Source organism: Pseudonaja textilis, chromosome 1, assembly GCF_049901715.1.
Source record: "Pseudonaja textilis isolate UNSWEBS1 chromosome 1, rPseTex1.2, whole genome shotgun sequence".
NCBI classification, from domain to species: Eukaryota; Metazoa; Chordata; class Lepidosauria; order Squamata; family Elapidae; genus Pseudonaja; species Pseudonaja textilis.
Genome location: NC_141990.1, coordinates 78,232,566 through 78,253,746, shown reverse-complemented (window position 1 = coordinate 78,253,746; position 21,181 = coordinate 78,232,566). Strand labels below are relative to the sequence as shown.

The 21,181-nt window shown below is 37.8% G+C and overlaps 1 protein-coding gene across 1 annotated transcript in view; it reads left to right on the top strand.

The window, feature by feature from the left end:
- Positions 1-19,988, top strand: part of SYNJ2 (synaptojanin 2) — a 48,875-nt gene extending 28,887 nt beyond the window's left edge. Inside the window, exons 15-27 of the mRNA XM_026705052.2 lie at positions 216-408; positions 3,482-3,640; positions 5,270-5,426; positions 6,475-6,592; positions 8,875-9,093; positions 9,526-9,604; positions 10,724-10,892; positions 11,112-11,291; positions 12,031-12,165; positions 12,645-12,757; positions 13,563-13,671; positions 15,828-16,030; positions 16,946-19,988. Of these exons, the coding sequence (XP_026560837.2) occupies positions 216-408; positions 3,482-3,640; positions 5,270-5,426; positions 6,475-6,592; positions 8,875-9,093; positions 9,526-9,604; positions 10,724-10,892; positions 11,112-11,291; positions 12,031-12,165; positions 12,645-12,757; positions 13,563-13,671; positions 15,828-16,030; positions 16,946-17,701 (2,590 nt within the window). The 3' untranslated portion in view covers positions 17,702-19,988. The remainder of the gene's footprint in view (positions 1-215; positions 409-3,481; positions 3,641-5,269; positions 5,427-6,474; positions 6,593-8,874; positions 9,094-9,525; positions 9,605-10,723; positions 10,893-11,111; positions 11,292-12,030; positions 12,166-12,644; positions 12,758-13,562; positions 13,672-15,827; positions 16,031-16,945) is intronic.
- The last annotated feature ends 1,193 nt before the right edge of the window (positions 19,989-21,181 follow it).

The following is a 21,181-nucleotide window of genomic DNA, read 5'->3' as shown; positions in this document are numbered from 1 at the left end:
AGGAAGAAGTACCAGCATTTGACAATCACTTGTCCATTCTTTCTTCCATCAGGAATCTCCAGTGGATCCTCATTCCATCCATGAATGGGAAATGCTCTCTTTAAAAAGAACCAAGAACTAAAACAAATTACTTGTTCAGAATTTTCAAATTCTTCCTAAAGGTTTAATTTTTTTATTTTTTTATTTTGCTTTGGGTTTTATCATCTTCTGCCCAGGGACATAGCAATGGACACAGTGAAGACTGGGATGAGAGGAAAAGCTGGAAACAAAGGAGCAGTTGCTATCCGTTTCCAATTTCATAGCTCCAGCTTATGCTTTGTGTGTAGCCATTTGACAGCTGGTCAGTCTCAGATAAAAGAACGGAATGAAGACTATAAAGAGATCACTCAGAAACTGAGTTTCCCAATGGTAAGGCCTGGGGAAAGTTTCATTTACAGCGGGTGCTGAATTTGCACATTTTTCAGGATAGAAATTCACATTGGGAAAAACACCTGCGTGCATGTGATTTTTATTTTTACCCAAATTTACCTTATTACACTTGGTGTGTTCATGTAATGTGTGTTCTCTGTTACCAATCACTTTTTCACCAGGTCATTTGTCCATCCATCCACTCCAGTTCTTTAAAAATTTAAGTCCTGAACGATTACATTTTAATAGATCAATTCTTTACCTACCAACCTGAAGCAAAAAACCAATAGAGGCAGTAGGAAAGATTAGGATTTGGGGAGTGGGGAGAGAGAAAATGTTCTAGAATGCAGCACTTTATGTATCTATTCTTGCCAGTATGGTTCCAGATGTAATTCAAGGTGCTTGCTATCCCCTTTAAAACACTGAATAATATTTCTGAACCTTGAGAACTTTCAAGATGTGTAGATTTCAATTCCCAGAATTCTCCAGCCAGCATGAGTTCTGGGAATTGTTCACACATCTCAAAGTTAACAAGGTTGAAAAACACTGGTCTAGACATTTGGGGAACTACTATCTCCTTTCGTGCTTACCTGTAAAGATTAAAGATGGCTCAACCCAGGCCCCTTTCTCTTAGGGCAAGGGTGTCAAACTCATGTCATCATGTGACATATTGCAACTTTTCCTCCTTCGTTAAACCGGGAGTGCGGGTGGCCAGCATATGACACATCCGGCCCGTGGGCCACAAGTTTGATACCCTTGTCTTAGGGAATGTCACTACAGGGACTTTTAAACCTTTTCAGCTGCAGCCTTTCTTTGCAGTAGCTTGCGTCCTGACATTAAAATGGCGCCTTCCCTCCTGGTTTTTAGAAGACCCATTAAAATGAGACTGTACCATTAAACCACCAGGATTGGAATTATGTTATTAGGAATGATATTTTAATTTTAATCCATTGATTATGGTATTTCTTTTTAAAAATATTTTTGTCTTTTTACCCATTATTTATCTTGTTGCTCCTATTGACATTGTTATCTTTAAATATGTATTTGTGTATAATTAGATATTTTATATTAAGATTGGTGTTTTGCTGTTTTGTTGCATTGCTATGTACAATTTTTGCTACTATTTTGTCTCTTGCTATTGCTATTTTTATTATATTGTTACATTAAAATTTCATCTGAATTTATGAAGATTGGACTTTTGTACCATTCAGAATCAACTGGGAAGGCTTATAATACTTGCAAAATAAGAAATCAGTAATAAATCCCTGGAAGGGATTTATGCACTTGGGCCAAGGTTTATAAGGCAACTTCAGAATTTGTTCCATAGTATTGTAAATACATGCTGTGATATATAAAGAATATAGGCTTTGAAATTCAGAGATAGTGATAGCAAAAGAAGTAAAAAAAACACGGCATTAATACAACAATATGTATTGTCTTGTATATGGTAGCCTTCATTAATATTTTATTATGAGCATCCTGCAGAAAATTAGTTCAGAATATTTGATCTTGCCCTTTGTTAGTTTGACCCCAGATCACTTGCTAAATGTTTGGGATACATTCTTGCTGATTATAACCCCAGTATTTAGAAGCTATCAAAACATCAAGAATTGTACGTTTTGGAGGCATAGGGATTAGCTAAAACTAAAGCTGAATTACCACACAGCAGTGGAAGCAGAAATCAGCACCTGATTTGTGACAAGGGATTGATCTTTTTTCAATAAGGCAGCAAAGAAGACTTTCAAACAATACAATAAAGATTTTAGTGCTGGTTTGGTAGAGAAGATAATTTTCCCGCTCCCTTAAAAATGTTATGTTTATCAATGTTAATAATTTAATCCTTTAGTGTAACATACCTTTTATTTGTTGATTAACATAAACAACATAAAACTAAAATAGAAGCTGAAATTCTAACCACACACAGCAAATTGCAGAAAATCTGCAAAATCTTGTTTCTTCTCCCCCCCAAAAACATTTTGTAGCTTTCAGGAAGAGGCTTCTTAAGGTGATTGTGGCCAGCTGGGTCACAGAAGCAATTTGATAATGTCATTAAGTCAGGTGGTAATGAAAGAAGGAAGCGATGGCTTCAGGGTTACGAAAGGAAGTATATTAAGTCTTCGGTTACTGTTTTCCTTCTAATTAAGTATATTCACATGTTTCTGAAGTCCTTCACTTGTTTTACTGGTGGAAAGAGTGCACATTCTTTTTAATAAATTACAAAGTACTGCCATTTCCACTGAACATGCTTTCACCATGCATCCTTATTAATTTTCAGAACTTAGAGCAATGACAAAATCATGTTGTAATCGTTAGATCTTTAACTCAACTCTTTCTAAAATCTGACTGTTATCCTATTTGTGTTACTGGCAAAGAATAGATTGATTTGCTATAGTGACAAGTGGGATACTTCATTAGATTTTCATATCTGCACTGTTTTTTTCTTCAAACATTCTTTAAAGATTAAAAGGTATTAGTAGCTATTTCTCTGTTTCCAGGATTGAGAGTATAACTCAGTCAGTGATGTGCTAGAAGCTTTAATATCTTAAAAAGATGTTTTCAATTTTTGCAGAATAACTCTTATAAATGTCCATATGGATCATTGCCTAATTAAGCAGTTTACATTTGCAAAATACATTGGCAAATTCACCTTTATTATTATATAGCTTTATTAACAGCGCCCTCTAGTGATAATTTTATTTAGGACTCATTTGTTTTGTTTATGGTACTTTTCCAACAATATATGCAGTATCTTTTAGATTATTTAGATCAGGGGCTCTCTATCTGAGATCCCCTGGGGCCCATAGATTGATGCTAAGAGCCGATGAACTTGGTTTTTAAAAAAACTAATTTTATTTCAGTTAACCCCTAACTTAAAAAAAAAAAAGCCAGTTTGGAAATCTTGGTCCAGTCACTTTCACCCAGCCCTAGGAAGTAGGTAATGGCAAGCCACCACTGAAAAACCTTGCAGGGACTTATCCAGGAAGTGAACGGAAGAAAAAACAACCAGTCTTTATATACTGAGTTGATGAAGACTTTTTAAATGCTGTTGTTTAATGTGTTTTCCTTTAAACAGGGAAGAAGTATGTTTTCTCATGACTATGTTTTCTGGTGTGGTGATTTCAACTATCGCATCGACTTGACTTATGAAGAAGTATTTTATTTTCTCAAACGACAAGACTGGAAGACTCTCTTGGAATCTGATCAACTGCAGCAACAGAAATCCAGTGGAAAGGTAGAGTTGTCACACTTACAATGTTTGCAACATCCTGCAGTTACCTGATCAAATATTTGCGACCTTCCCTGCTGGTGTCCCACAAGCAAAATCAATGGGGAAGCCGGCAGGGAAGATCACGAGTTGTTCAGGTAAGTCTCCCTAACCTGCAAATCCTCCCTCGGGCCCTTTGCACTTGAGTCCTGCCTCACCAGCCACAATCACTCCCTTGTGTACCTTTCCCAACCTTTCCGCACTCACTCTATATCTCCTCTGTCAATTGCATATCCCCCAGAGCAGTGGCCCCCAACCTTTTTGGAACCAGGGACCAGTTTCACGATTATTTATTCTCCCACGGACTGGTACCTGAGTAACGCGAGACTCCACCGCCATCGGGATGGCTCTTTGTTCAAAGCCCCCCACCTTCGACGAAACTAAGGCACGAGCACCCAAACACCGCTTTCCAACTGAAAACCCAGAAGCACTTTCCAGCCGAAAATCCAGAAGCAACTGAAAACCCGGAAGCGCCATTGAAACAAGATGGCGGCACCCAAGCTTTGATCCACGTACCGGTACCGGCCGGGACCGGTGGTTGGGGACCCCTGCCCCAGAGCATTGCTGCACCTGCCACTCATACACCTTCACACATTTCCCTGAACCTTGCTATGCTTGTGCCATACATCCCCTGCTATACATCACCTGTGCACCCTCCCATACTTAGCAGCAGTCGCCCCACACCCCAACACACTCGCAACCTGTTTACTCATTCTATACCTCCCCAACCACTCACACTCCTTCCCCATCCAACAGCAGCCACTCTAACCCCCACCAATGGGCCACCATGTTCATGGGATGGCTTCCTGGCTCCCTGATTGTCATTGCTAAGCGATACAACTGTATCGCTTAGCAATATAAACTTCAGTTCCCATTGCTGTCATTACTTGAGGACTACCTGAAGGCAAATGAAAATCGCAGCATTATGGAAATGGAAATTTGATCAATATCCATGCTGCTGTTTTTCACCAGTTTCTCTTCCCAGTTATTAAAAATGAAATTATTTCAGAGGATCTTTAAAGTTTGAAATGAGGCCTCTAATTTGTTACCGTATTTTTCCAAGTGGGTGGAAATGTCTGTGTATCTTATAGAGCGAATATGGCAGTGGGGGAGGTGGTGGTGGTGGTGCAGTGCCGATCAGCTGTTCTAGGCAATGTGGATTGTCTTTGCCTATCATTGCTGTCACCCATTCACAGTGATCAGCAGCAAACAGGTGATGGCAAACAGGGTGCAGCGGCAGTGAATGGGCCATGGTGAAGTGGGGCGGCAAATGGGCCACGGCAAACAGGCCACGGCGGCAGCAAAGGGGCAGCAGAGGCAGATTTTTTTCTTCTTTTCTTCCTCTAAAACTGATGTGTGTCTTATAGTCCGAAAAATACAGTAGTTTGTACGTATTATTGAAGTTGTGTGGTTTTTATTTGCACTTGCAGAGTTAATTGTAGCATGAATGTTTTATTGTGCTATTGTTTATATGATTGTGCTGTAAACCATTGAAAGCCTTCCCAGTAGATACAGAATGAGATGAGAGGAGATAAGATGACATGCATGGCTATCGCTATAAAACTTATTTTAGATTATCAATATTTTCTTCCATAGATTTTTAAGGACTTTCATGAAGGAACTATCAATTTTGGTCCCACATATAAATATGATGTTGGCTCTGAGGCTTATGATACAAGTGATAAATGTAGAACTCCAGCGTGGACTGACAGAGTTCTTTGGTGGAGGAAGAAACTTCCAATTGATAAAACAGGTTGGTGGGGTCCTGTTTACTCTTTCCTAGGGAATTCTTTAGCTTACATTAGTGTTTCTCAATTTTGGCAGCTTTTAAGATGTCCTTTAAGAACTTCAACTCCCAGAATTCCCCAGCCACCATGCTGACTAAATAATTCTTGGAGTTGAAACCTTCGCATCTTAAAGTAATCAAGGTTAAGATACAGTGGCTTTAGTTGTTTATGATTTTCGACATAAAAATCAGTGCTCAGTTCTGAAACTCCATGTGTAATTTTGCAAAGAATACTATTTTGTTAATGGAATGTAGTTCACACCGCTGAGAAAATATTTATTGGGAAGAGGGCATGATGCTGATCTAAGAAATAATCCAGTGTTTCTTTCATTACTTAAAATATTTACTTGTGTGCTGAAAGTTTGATTCAGTAAGAATTTTACTCATTAACTTACAGTAAATACTAGGATAGTCTTGCTCTGGTTTCTATCAAACTAACAGTTGATTTTTAATTATATTTCATGCTCAATTAGATTAGTAATCACTGAAGACCTTTTTTTTTTTGCACCCAAGACATTTTGGAAATGCTGTTTTGTGTCAGTTCCTCTCCTCACCCCTCCACCCCCGTGTGTGTGTGTGTGTGTATGTGTGTGTGTGTGTAACAGAACACAAATTACTCCTTTAACTTCATGAGTGGTCATGTAAACAATGAACTTACAGGAATTGGTATTATTTATCATCATTGTATTGTCCTGTTGCAAGACTCCTTTAAATATAATTATATAAATAATTTATACCCTTCTTGTTTATTTGGTGCCAAATGAGTGAGGAGCTATCATGCAGGCAACATACCTAGTCAAAATAATGGTGAGTTTGTTTAGTTTCAATTTAGTAAATGGGCTCATGCATCTCACTTAGTTTTTCTAAAACCCTGATGAATGGCTTAAGTAAAAAAAAGCCCTCAACTATTGTGGTTTGCTGTTATGTGTGAATCAGGCACATGGTTCTGGAGCAATGCTTGAAAGTTTGCCTTCATGACTCTTAATTCTAAATCTATTGTTTTGTTTTTTCATAGCAGGACAAGTCAGTCTTCTTGATAGTGATCTCAGTGCTGAAACCAAAGTCGGACCCATTTGGTCTCCTGGTGCCCTGATGTATTATGGAAGAGCTGAGCTCCAGGCCAGTGACCACAGGTAGCATCTTCTCTTCTGGAGTGTCATGGAATACATGTTTTGCCCTTATAAAACCCAGACATAACAGATAACTCCTCCATTTAAAGTGGTCTCTTTTTATGACTTCAGAAAATCACTGCTGGGAAGCAGAATAAATAGAATTGGGCTAGTTGAACCAAAGATCTGATTTATTATAAAGCAACTCTAAATTATCACAAATATTGACCATTGTTGAGAGGCAAAAATAACTTTTGGTAGTCTTTAGTTCAGGTCCATAAGATCCTTTAGTCATTTAAGGATTTAACCTGCAAGATTTCTGAAATGAATCTTAGGTTGATTCCTGCTAAACCGATAGTGTAGATGTAAAGCCCATTTCCTCCATTCCCTTTTAAGTATAAAAATAATCAAAAATGGCCAAAAGTGCAGTGGATACCCCTGTTAAAATGCCAGGCTTTTGAGATATTAAAAAAGAAAATCAGACCAAAATAAATTATTTTAGAATTTTTCTACCTTTGAAATAGCATATAAGCTGTATTATTTGATTGAAAAACAAACTGAAACCTTTTACCCAGGGAGGGTGGGGAAATAATAATTTAATGTGCTGTATCAAACATGGAAAATATTCCGAAGTGATTTATCTTAGTCTGATTTTTTTACATCTCAAAAACCTGACATTTTAACAGGGATGTATAGATTTTTTTATATCCCCTGTATACGGTGACATCACATTTAAACACAGACCTTTTTTACCACTGACCTGACATTAGAAACACATATAGTACATAAGTCACAGGGGTTGCATTGTGAAATTACAACAACATATTTAATCATTTGTCACAAAGACACCTATGTCCTCCCTAAAATGATTATGTGGTTATTAGATTAACTAAAAGGCAAGTACTAATAATAATGTGAACTCAATCAGCTTTTCTTACTGATTGTGTGACACTGGAATAATCATGGATGTTCAGTGATAGATGTAGCAGACAATTCTGAATCTGTGTTTAGTCCTATTATAGACATGCTAGTGGGTTTTTTTAATCATATGTTGGTAACACACGCCCCAAATCTGATAATTCAAATTGCACTTGTATCAACAGTATCATCAAAATTGGCAGACCTTATAGAAAAATAACCTATATACATGTTTATATATTTATGGCATAGGGCTGGGCTTTGCCTTAACGGTTGAGTTATCCATTCAACCTCACAACAATATTGCCATGCTTTTTCCCAAAGGTGCTTTTTTCAAGAGGCAACTGGACTTTCTGTTTTTTGTTTTTTTTTAAAACATTTTGCTTCTCATCCAAGAAGCTTCTTTGGCTCAGAGAGCTCTGAGAGCTGAATAAGCTTCTTAGATGAGAAGTGAAATGTCTTCAAAGAAAAACCAGAAAGTCCAGTTGCCTCTTGAAAAAAGTATTTTTGGGATCATCCATGACCTGGATGACTGAGAATCTCCATAGACATACTTGGCAACTTTAGGAGTTCCAGGAGAGATTCCCATGTTATCCCTTGCACAGTAGCATTTTGCCAGATTCTCAGGAACACCAAGCCTTTTACAGATCTTATGGAGAACGATATTCCAACATTTCCATCTGCTTTGTGAACTATAGAGAATATATAGAATATTCTTGTATCAGTCAAAATTCATTTCTTGTTTCTTAATGAGGCATTTTTGGAGCAGAAGTGGTAGAACTGTCACTTACCTTTGTACGGACTAGAGCTGCTGGAAGAGTTAGTTTGCAATAGCTGGAGGGCCTAAATCTAACCCGCTAACTATCATTCTTCATTCTTGTACATGTATTTTAGTTGCGAATAAACTTGGACATATTATAGACACAATCTGAGGACTGGGGGGAAAAACAATGTTGTGTGCCAAGAATACCTCTGCCAAATTAAATAACAGAGTAATTGTTAGGATTGTTTTATTGTGTCTCTGGACTCCTGGAAATTGTGTGGAGTCAACTTGGGTAGATAAATGAGCAGATGTAATTAATAAATAATTTCAAGCCTCCCTGTGACTACTTATCCATTGCCTTTTCCCCTGTTAGGCAATTATTTATAGGATCAGCTATCAGCTTTTCATTATTAAACAGATGTAGTATGCTGCATAAGTTATGCTGAATAATAGTTTGAGAAGCCAAGTAATCAAACAGTAATATTAAGCAGATCTAAGTGATTTCAAATAGTTGGGTTTGACAACTGATTTTTTAAAAAACCTGTCAGCATTTTATCTTCTGTCCTCTTATCTGCCTTCTGTGATCCTTATTACCTTTTTTTCTTTCCTTGTTATTTCTCTGTAGGCCTGTTTTAGCTATTGTGGAAGTGGAAATCCAAGAGGTTGATGTGTCTGCTAGGGATAATGTTTTCCATGAAGTATCATCGTTTCAGGGGCCTCTAGATGCTACAGTGGTGGTGTCTCTATTGTACTGTTCCCCTGAAGAGAAAGATGAATTTCCTGAGGATTGTCAGATGGAGCTTATGCAGATCTTTGAGACTTACGGCACTGTTGTGCTTGTCAGGTAAAATAAGATGTTCGTTTTAGAAAGTAATCTTTGGATCTTAATTTTGAAGAGAATTTTCCCTTCATGGAAAGAGACTCTTTGTATATAAAGGAATTGTTCCATTAATATAATTCCAGAAGAAGAGTGGGTTATAAATCTTAAACAAACAAATAATAATTATTCAAATTTTTAATCAAATTTCCTTTAAATTGTGGAGTAAAAAATTAGGGATCCATGCCAATAAAATATAATGATGTTAGAGAACACTGATGGCCTAGAACTTGTTAATGTAATAATAGTTCAATAATTAATGAATGTTCAATCATTAATCCACCATTTTAAATAAGAAATAACTCAGCTTTCTTATCTACTTATTGGATGCTGATTAGAAATTACTGTAGTTCTGTCAAGATATATAGAGTTTATTTGATCTGTGTTTATCCTTGTTAGGATCAATGGAGGTCAAATGTTGGTTACGTTTTCAGAAAGCAGATCTGCTCTTCACGTTCTTGATGTGGATGGCATCAAGGTAAAACAAATCAATTAAAGCTACTTGTACTATTTGAAATACCTGAGTGACCAAGTAAATCCCCTCATGATGGCTATTTCATTGAGAGAAAGCCAGCCAACATTGTTTGCCTTGCTGGTGGCAAATATAGACATCTTTCTCATATAAAATTGATATTTCCCTGAACACCAGCTTGTAGTTTCAGGTTCATCAGCTTTTTAAAAAGTTAGCTGTTAAAATGATTCCCAAAGAATTGATTTCAAAATGTCAAGTTGTTAAACCAGAAAATACCTCTAAGCAAGAAGATTTCTTTGAAACCTTAACGAATAAATTCATTTATAATGTAATGAGCTTTTATATGGAGGTCATGACATAGTTGGTTATTTTTAATATATCACCTTTTGTTCTTCTCCTCAAAAATCCATTTTTGTATTGTTTAGGGATTTGATAAAAACATCTGGAGGCTAATATTTTAAACTACATAATAGGTAATTGGAATACTCTCCATATTATACTGGAAACATTAGATAAATTAGCTGCCTTTTAAGGAGAATTTCATCGAATATAAATTGGGAAATAACCCTGAAAAAAATCAAATATCTCTAATCTGCAATAGCATCCATGCTCTTTAAATATACATTAAAATCTTTTGTCTTCAATTCACTGAACAGACTACTAGTAGTCCTTGACTTACAACAGTTCATTAAGTGACCATTCAAAGTTACAACTCGATGACTGTTTTTCACATTTATGACGGTTGCCGCATCCCCATGGTCACATGATCAAAATTCAGACACTTGGCAACTGATTCATATTCATGGCGTGTCCCAGGGTCATGTGATCACCTTTTGCAAGCTTTTTACAAGCAAAGTCAATGGGGAAGCCAGATTCACTTAATAACAGTGTTAACTAACTTAACAGCTTCAGTGATTCACTTAACAACTGTAACAAGGTCGAAAAAAGAGGTCAAAAACTACTTAGCTAATATTACACTCAGCAACAGAAATGTTGGCTCAATAATTGTGGTCGTAAGTTGAGGACTACCTGCATTGCTTTACATTGTATTAATATCTGACTTGCTTATGAGTAATAGTTTGATTGATTGCAGGAAAAAATAATGTATTGGGGTTTCATGTCTAGATTAAAGGCAGGATTGTGAAGATTTGTCCTAAAACCAAAGATTGGCTGAAAGGTCTTCAAGAGGAAATTGCTAGGAAACGCGACAGTATCGCTCCTATGTCACCCACAGCAAATTCCTGTCTGCTGGAGGAAAATTTTGATTTTTCAAGCTTAGATTATGAATCAGAAGGTAGGTCGCCTAAGATGTAGGTAAATGTATAAGGTCTGGTCAGGAGGCCTTTTTCTCCATGGAGCCTGACTGGGATGGGTTGCTATTCTCTTTGCAGATCAGTATAATTTCTTTTTAAAAAACAAAACCAAACCCAATCCCCTTTGTTTTAGCTAAAATGTTGGAAGAAAACAATATTTCTTCAATTTTCTCATTCTGCGGTAACATTTTCCAATTTAGGTGATATCTTAGATGAGGAAGAAGATTATTTGGATGAAACGTCGTGTGCCGGATCCTTTGAAACAGAAACTGTATCAACAACGGAAGAGTCGGGAGATGGATCAGAATATGTCAGCATGGCATCTACCATACAAGCAAACAAGTCACATCTTGCTGGAAGAAAACCATGTCGGTATAAAGGTATCCATCCTTTCATGATGAAAGATAAATGAACCCATAGCCATAAATGCTGGTTGGGTCACTCCAAGAAGGCTTTTCTATTGGAATAAGTAAATCCAATTAAGTAGACAAAAGTTATTTCTACGTTAGAGCTATTCAGATAATTAATGATATAATTGGTTTTTCTGTTAATGACTTAAGACTTTCTGGGACAGCGTGATGTTGCCCTGGAGATACATCATAATTTGAGCTCTTCTTAAGGATTAATGAACAAACTTGATTGGGGCGGTTTAGGTGTGTGAATGTAGGTATGCCATCCATACCTTTTGCCTTTACTGCTTGGGGGCATTATATGCACTCATTATCAGTTTTGGAAATCTTTGAATGACCCAATTTGTTCATTATTATACTTTCTGAGTCGGCATTATAGCTCAAATTTTTGTGCCATCATTCTGGAGGATTAACAGAATAGGCCACTTGATTTCTGAGCAATCTCCTTTATAACTAGTTGTTTCACCACTAGGAATAACAGGAGGCAATGAATGACTGGTTCAGTTGATTAACTCTGATACATTGATAGATGTCAATGATTGAATGTGACTCATAGGACCCTTGGGAATTTTCTGCATGTAGCAAGCAAATATTAGGTGTTGAATGGTTATTTCTCAGTTTCCTTCCTTCCTGGATAATTTCAAGGGCATCAATTTTCCTCAGTAGTGTTTTGTTTTCTAATTTTACATTCTATTGCCACGTTCACTAGATGATGCTGACTTGGTTGAACTAAAACAAGAGTTTGAAGGAAGTGCGGAGTTCTGTCGTCGCTCCCCAACCAGGTCTCTGTCCGTGCCCGGTAGGCCTCGGCAGCCTCAGCCCCCCCAGCGACCTCCCCCACCAGGTCAGAGTTTGTGGTTTTTCTCCAAGAGCTTCTACTCGGTGGGAGAAAAATGTCCTGATTTTTGAAATGTCAAGTCTTGAACACATGAGGAAAGCAAGGTTGCAAACACTGTACACAGGAATATTTAGTTTCCTCTAAATCTTTTTTGCCAAGAAAAATTGGATTTGTGTCCTGTACAAAGAACCATTCTGGAGAACCATTTCCCACTGTTGTCCAAATTGTGCTAACTTTCAGCTAGCTGTTGCATCTGCTTGAACTATATACAGGTAGTCCTTGACTTGCAAACACAATTGAGCCCCAAATTTCCATTGCTACACAAGACACCTGTTAACTAAGTTGCATCTCATTTTATGACCTTTTTGGCACAATTATTTTCAGGATTTTTAAAATCAAAAGCTGGCCAACCTGTCAATATTGGATTTGTGTACTTATATTACACCACCTCCCATTAAGAAATTATTTATGTGTTTTCCCTACAGCTTCAGTGCCCATGAAAAAATCTCCATCAGATGGTTCCATCTCTTCAGGAAGCTGCTCCCTGTCCTCCATCTTGGATACAGCAAAGCTTCTTCCAGGAGCACCACAGCACCCTGTGAGTAGCTCAGTACAAGCACTTCAAGTAATGATAAGAATCACTCAATGTAATGTTAAGTTAAGGTTCTCTTATGAGAAGCACCAAAATACCAAGAAGGTCTTGAGCTCTAAATCACCACTATCAGCATCCTAAATAGGATATTTTTGGAAAATATAAAGCACTTTCTCTAACCTAGTGCTTTTGGGATGAGATGGACTGCCATAATTCCCAATAGCCATCTATCTGGGTTGATGGAAACTATAATCCACATCCAGAGAGCACCAGGCTGGGGAAGATTAATCCAGTAGCTGCTTTGAGTAAGTAGAAAGCAGACAAAGAATAGTGTAATTACTAATACGTGTCTGGCAACTAAAGAAAGGAAAGGCATATGTAAGAGGAGATGTTCCTCTATATGCTGTAAATTAAGTTTCATGAAGACATGACCAGTAAAAAAAATGATGACCCGCTGGGAACAAAAAAAGCAAGGCTACTTTCATGTTTATATACTGCTTTATAGAAGAGGCAGCTGTTGGATTTATCTTCCCTCTAGACCAGGAGTTCCCAACCTGGGGTGCTCGCACTCCCTGGGGGTGCGAGACGATATTCCAGGGGGTGCGAGAAAAGTCCAGGTAAATAATAGATATTGGCTATATGTTGGCATTTTTATTTTCTTTTGCAATGGATTAACTGAGCAAAATATAAATTCCAGGGGGTGCAAGGTTCGAGTGAAATTTCTTTAGGGGTGCGGGGCGAAAAAAAGGTTGGGAACCACTGCTCTAGACTCTCTTTTTATTTCTCCTTTATTTTTACCTTTTCCTGCAAGCCAAAATCACGAACTGGAATTAGTAAGCCATACAACGTAAAACAGATCAAAACCACCACCCCAGAAGAAGCTGAGGAAGCCATTCGGTGTCTGATGCAAGCAAAAGGAGGTATGGCCGGCTTCCTGTTAGAAGCTTTGATGATATTCTTTACTTAGAAAACAAAAAAGCCAAACTCACAAGTATTGGATAGGGGCTATGTAGCTTGGTAATGGTACATGTTAATAAGATCTGGGAAGAGTGACCTGGCTCCAAAAAAAAAACAAATTTAACTAGGTTACATCAATAGAATTGTGGGAATTGTTCCACTTTATTTGGCTTTGATCAGGGGGCCCTGCCAATTACTGTGTTTGGCTTAGAGCACTACACTTAAGAAGGATTCAGAGAAATTGGGACAAGTTCAAAGAAAGTCAGTGAGAATGACTAGGGGACTAAAACCTTGGACATATGGAAAGAGGTTGAAGAAGATGAAAAGTGGGGAAGATGCATGGTATATAAAATCATACATTGCAATGTCCTACCTGTCAATGAATACTTCAGCTTCAACCATAACAACACAAGAGCACACAACAGATACAAACTCAAGGTTAACCGCACCAAGCTTGACTGCAGGAAATACGACTTTAGCAACAGAGTGGTCAATGTCTGGAATACTCTACCCGACTCTGTAGTTTCTTCCCCAAACCCCAAAAACTTTAACCTTAGACTGTCTACTATTGACCTCACCCCTTTCCTAAGAGGTCTGTAGGGGGCGTGCATAAGCGCACCAACGTGCCTACCGTCCCTGTCCTATTGTTTCTTTTATTTTTCTTTTATTTTTCTTATATGTACTCATTTCATGTATTCATAATTATGTATACACTTTTACTTATCTCGTAAACAATTGACAAATAAATAAAATAAAAAATAAAATAAGATGGCAAAGCAGGAATTCGACAGCACTCTTCAAATACTTGAAAACATGTCACACAGAAGACAATTACAATCTGTCCTCTGTCATTCAAAATGCAGAATACAAAATAATGGAGTCAAGTTACAGATTGCATTAGGAAGATTCTTATAGCAAGAGCTATTTATCAAGGAGACTAATTCCTCATAGGAAGTTCCTCTTCATCAAATGTGTTTAAATCAAAGCTGGATGCTTTAAATTGGAGTTTTAAAAGCTGAGAAGAAAGCCTTGGCATTGATAAGAATGGGGAAAAATTGTAATGGAGTATTAGCTCTAACAGAATACCAACTGAGCTCTTGAGGGAGGTGCAGATGCTGGTGGAAAGCTAGTAACACATCCAAGTTCTAGCAACACAGAATGGCCAAATTGAGGACAGGTTCAGAGCAGCCCAGAATATTATCCATCACTGGTATTGGTAAAATTCTCAGGCACTGGAAGATTTAGAAAATACACTTGAAGACATAGAGCTCTACCAAGCAGTGGCAACAGTCCAGAGTCAAAGGGTCATAACAAGCCATACAAAGGGGAAATGGAGAAGGAGAAAGATAGACCAGTAAATCCAGGAAAAAGAGGCAAGTTAAGCAAAAGTTAAAGCAGAACAAGGACACAAGCTTTATTAAAGAAGGTTGGGAAGTAGATTATATAATAAAAAAAACCTAGGATTAGAGAACAAAGTGGAAAATAAAAGGTAGAACAGTAAGGCTTCAAACATAATATAGACAGAAAAACTCTTTTCCAAAAAATCTTAATTTTTGCTAGAAATCTTTCCTACTAAATTCCATTCGTACAGGAACTACTATTCCTCCTGTCTGGTACCATCTCACAATCCTTCTCCCCAACTTTTTCTGAATTGAGTGTTTCAGGACAGATTCTAGATTTAACTGCAGTGAACACATCACTTTTAAATATTGTATAGTAAAGGTTGATTGTCAATTTTACCTGTTGATTTTATTTCACAATATAGTTGTGAACACTTAAAAGTTATCCCTATAAGGCACAACAACATTTTCCCAACAAGATAAACTTTGCAAAACATTTTCTCATGTTCTGAATTGAAAAGGAAGTGGCTGATGCTGAGAATGAACTTTCTATGCCAATAAAATAAATGGGGGAAAAAAGTCTTGAAATTCAAATTGTTCTTTGTCCTTCCTTGCCTTATCAATTAGTAAGGCTGGTAAAAATCCTTTTCTTTGGCATGCATTTTTACCCTAGATGTTGGCAGGTTTTATGCAAGTGGTAACATGCACTGTTAGAAACAAATGCTACATTGGATATATTGAATGCTTTAAAGAAACTGAATGCATTTTTTGTATTTCAGTAACACCCCAGGAATCCTTGGCTTCCATTCCAGCAAGAACTCAGACTGTGACTAAACCTGAATTCATTCCCGGTGGCCCAAACTCAGCACCTCTTCACGGCCTCCAGCCAGCCCCAGTCCTCATACCTCAGCGCCCCCCACCTAAAGTCCCAACTCCCAAAAAACCTGCGCCTTTGCAGAAAATGGGAGCCAAGCCAGGATGTGTAAGTGTCAATATAAGGCTCTTCCCTCTGCACAGAAATCATCCCTTCATATAGATGACGTATTTAGTGTTTGCAAGTAAATTACAAGAACTTCCATTTTTGTGGGGAGTTTTGTGTCTGAGATGTATTTAGGAAGATAGAGCTTTCATATTTTGCTTATAGACCTCCTTTCCTAAAACAAATGTAAGAAATGTGTAGAGCCTAACTGAGACCTGAGGAAAGAATTGAAAACTCTCTTTTCCTGTGATTGAGGCAAGTATCGATTCTGTTGAATTGAACCCTTAATAGTTGGGGAGTGGGGATTAGGGAAATCTGATTCAAGTAGCGCTATTCTATCCCAGGGCAGTAGCTCTTTTGAATTCTGCTGTGTAGTGCAGTATTGGTGCGGTGTCGGGGGTTTTCGGTTCAATATGTGGAGGGGGAGGGTGTGTGTTGTGCTTATTTTCATGGTCATGATGTGCACTGAGGATGGTGTTTGATTTCGTTGTACGAGGTGCAGTGACAATAAAGTAAATTAAACTAAAGACTTGGAAGGTTTTTACTGGGAATTCTGCTTCGTGATTTTAAATAGTGGGCTATATTGTAGGCCTTTTGTAGATATTTGCTCTTCATGCTTCCCCTTTGGCTTAAAAATCGTAAAAATCCTACAAGGTTTATTGCTATATTGTAAAACACTTATGACTACAAACCACACTGATTAAATAGTTTCTTCAAGTGTAAAGTATAGGGACAGCAAACCACACTGGCGTTTGTATTACCAGAAGCACGCACACACACACCCTTAAGAGCAAGAGAGAAATGTTTCTTTGTTAAATTTATGTGCCACCCATCTGGTCCAGAGATGACTCTGGATAGCTTTGTTTCTAATGAAAGGTTGGTTGAAAAACAATTAATCGTCCTTTTTTTTCCCCTCAGCCTCCTTCTCCAGAAGAGCAGCTTGAGCAAACCGTGAGTCACTTCTCCTCTGCATCTCCAGAAACGTGTCCGGAAACCACAACTATTACTGGTTCTCTTAAGACTGTTCCTATTCCTAAGCCAAGGACCATGCATCCTGGCAAAATTACTGAGAGGAGCAACAGCAGCAGCAATGAAAGGCAACCAACTCCCTTGTCTCTTTTAGAGGAAAGTTCTCATATTCCTTCTCTGAACTTGGCTCAGGCTCCAAGAGTTCCCCCAAGAAGAAAGAAGTCTGCTCCTCCCGATTTTCACCTGCAAGTACTCCAGAACAGCAATAACCTGTTTCTAAAAGGGCTGACATTCAATTCCAACAATAACGTTCCAACACCATATTTTTCCACAATGGATTCTGACGCACTGCCATCTTCTCAGAGTGAACCCTCTCTTCTTGCTTCAACAGTGGTGATCAGCTCAAAAGACAATGATGCTAAGCTCTTGAGGCAGACTGGTTTAGAATTGATTGGTGGCCTACAGGAAACTTCTCCATTGAGGATTCAGCAACAAGAGCAAGCTTCAGACAATCCTTGTCCAATGGAAAATACCAATTTGCTAGACTTGGAAGTAGACTTTGCTGCTTGCCAGCCAGTGATCCAGCCGTTACCAGCCAATCCACCTCCTGCTTCACAAAATTTGAAACACTCCTGTCCAAGGGATTTCAGCCACTGGGTCACATTTGGAGAAGATGGCAACAGTAGTACTATATCTCAGGGTTAAGCTCTGACCTCAGTTTAAAACGATGAACTCATTTTTGTACGTTTTTTTCCTAGAAAAACACTTTATGAACTTTATGATAGAAGGAAGTTCAGCAAATTATGTACGGCAATGGTCCCCAATCTTTGGGCTTGGCAGTCCGGGAGGGGGGAGCTCCGCAAGTAGTGGTCTGCTACCACTTGTGCAAGTGGAGCTGTATGCATGCATGCGTGCTGGCGCACCACACACTAGTGGAGCTGCGCATTTGTGCCAGCCCACCTCTCATGCACCCAGTTCCAAGTAGGCTACAGGCCAGTAGTGGGCCGCAGCCCAGCGGTTGGGGACCCCTATGCATGGTATAGCATTCATCTCTTCTCACGCCTTGGTGATTTCTAGTTCAAGTTTAATAGTAAATTCAATAACAAGTATTTATCATATGCATGTGTGCAAAAATGAGGCCTGCTTCAAATACCCTTTACTTGCACTTTGCTCATTTCTGAATCCCATCCCACAAGTGGTTGCTTGCCCTGTAGTTTTCTACTGTAAAAAGCTGAGTTAATTCTGCTTTATATACTAAGAGGTACTCTGTCATTCTTGAGCCAACTGCATGCTTAGAACCCTAGTTCACAACCATAAATTATTTTTTATCCTTGTTATCAGTGTATGCAAAGTAGGAAATGAATTTGAATTTCAAAAAGGCCAGTTGGGAAGAGAAAAAAATGATAGTCTGATTCTGTCTAATAATAGCTGTCATATAATATAGAGGAAAATCCAAGGTGGTTTTAGAAGTGGCACGGTAAGCTTGGGGCTGGTAGTATCCAAAATAGCCATTCAAGTTCAAGCTGTGATAGAAAACCTTCTTTAGGATTTTAGAAACATGCCTGTATGAAGACATGGAAATATATACAGTATTTTGAGCAATGTGGTTCTAGATCTAGCCTGTTTTGAATCGGAGCCTGAAGGGGTAAAGGCAAGAGATGTATTCCCTTACAGATCACCTCATAGCAGAAATCATTGTTAATTTTCTATTATATACCTAGATCTGGGTCTGTTTGGATTAATATAAGAATATATTACCTATGGAAGAAACTACCCATATATGATATAGGTAGGAAATAATACAGGTACACAGATGAGTGGCTTCATTTCTCATTTTAAATCTCAAGTATTCTTCGGCTAATAAAATGTCCGGTGGGTTATGGGGGGAAAACACTAATTAGTATGGACACTGAAAGGCTAATATTTTTGTGCACAATTACCGGTATTTTACATCGTAAAAAATACAGTGATCTAGCTTTACAATTCAGGCAAGAAATTAAAATCTAGGATCAAAGAATTATGTTGCTTTAGAACAGGGGTCAAATTTGTGGGCCGCAGGCCAGATGCGTCACATGCTGGCCCCACCCCCCTCGGTTTAGTGAAGGGGGGGAAATCCCAATATGTCATGTGACGCTGCCAGTTTGACACCCCTGCTTTAGAAGAAGAAGTGAAGTTAATTTCTTTTTTATTGGCGGGGGGGGGGAACGCAACATGTATTTTGGGCTTTTTTTATTCTGTTAATATTAAAAATGGTTTGTGAGAAACAAGTCATGGCCTATTCCTATATAGATATATATATATGATGCAAGGTTAAAGGTTAATTAGCTAACATATTGCTATTTTTTTTAATTAAATGAACCTTAAGACAAAGTCGGAAGTGCCAAATCAAGTAGGTTATTATAGTCTCCAGCAATATTTCAAAAATGGAATCAAATAAAAGAGTATGTAGCAGTAACATTTGCTTACTAGAAGACATAAATAATTTTGCACTCTAGTTGGGTTGCCTGTAACTCCCACCATCCCCTTCTGAGAAGGTTGTTGCCCTTGGCGTAGGACAGCTGGTTAGGGAAGATTGCTCTAAACCCCCCCCCCCCCTTTAATAAGGAAACCAGAAGCATCCCTGATTATTTATGGCTGCATCTTAAGATGAAAAATGAACACCTATTAAAAGGAAGCCTAGTATACTGTTACTGACGATATTCTCTGCAACACAGATAATTTAACAGCTTTGTGGCAGGTCATTTACATGCTAATAAAAAGCATTAGATAGCAAGTTAATTGAAGTGACTATAAATTGCAAATGAAAGTAATTTTTATTACGTTACTTGAAGTGGTATCCAGCTGTTGGCACTATATCATATAACTTGCTGCCTAGTGAGATGCCTTATTAAAACTTGAATCTTTCTAGTAACGTACTCTATGCCACTGATTGCAATTTATGCCACTCGCCCTGAGCAAAACAGGGCAAAGGTTTAAATAAATAAATAAATAATGTTGTCCTGACCAGTTTTTAAAAACATTTCTTCTACTGAGTAAAAAATAACTTCTGAAATGTCTAATAAAAAAATACTGTGCAAATATATCAAAAGTCACAGGCAACTTCAGGCAAGCAAAGCTGAATTTCAGTTACTTCATTCAAGACCAAATCATAGTCATATGTTAATCCACTCAACACCAGTAGTTTCATGATGCTATTGACTCATGTATCTGTTTAGACACAACAGTATTCATAGATTTGACATCATGAATAATTCACATTGTTTATTTCATTATGTATAAATTACCTCATGATAGGTAACTTGTTGGAAAGTTACTATACTGGAAGAATATGGTTTTTTTTTTCCTAAATGTGTAATGTTATAACTGTAGGTAGCAATGTAATGATCAAGTGTTTTTTTTTATGTTTACGACATGCCCTTTTTTAATCAGCTACAGTAGTAAAAAAAACCAAGAGTTGTCTGAAAAAGTATACACAAAATACTATTTAGTACACACAAAAATATTACACTAGGTAAATTACACGCTCTTTCGGATGGGTAGCAATGGGGATGTATACTTCAGATGGCTCAAACAGTAACAAATGTTTTTGACACAAGGAAATGCAGCCAATTGATATTGATAACCATTTCCCCTTTGTCTACAAAAGGAATCTGCTTTGCTACAAATATAGTGACTTAATTTATCATTCTAAAACCATAGACAAGGTTTACCAAGGTTCCCTATAACCTCCACACCATGGTTTGCAACATCTGACAATATCAGTGGTGGCTTCTCACAATTATGTCAGTTGTTTTACCACAGGGATGTTAAGCAAATGGAACATAAAAACAGGACAAGCAATCTTCAGGAAGCATTTTTCATTTATATGAAAAATCAAGCTATGGTTTGGCTTCATGTTGGAACTGGCTTTATACATTATATTACTTAAAATTCAAAATACAGCCAAAGGGAAGAATATCTACCCTCCTGGAGTGTTTCGCATTTTCAATATTGCAATATATATTTGGCAGGCTTATTCAGATTACATTGAGACTGAATTTTATCTTCTTAGTTTTAAAAAATTTAAGTGGTAAAAACATAATCTGATTCATCTCAAGTAAGTGCTCCCTTGATTAATCCAGCCTTTTATGCAGAATCAAGCAACAATTCTGAATCTTCCTTACTTCATGAGGCATTTTGGTGTAA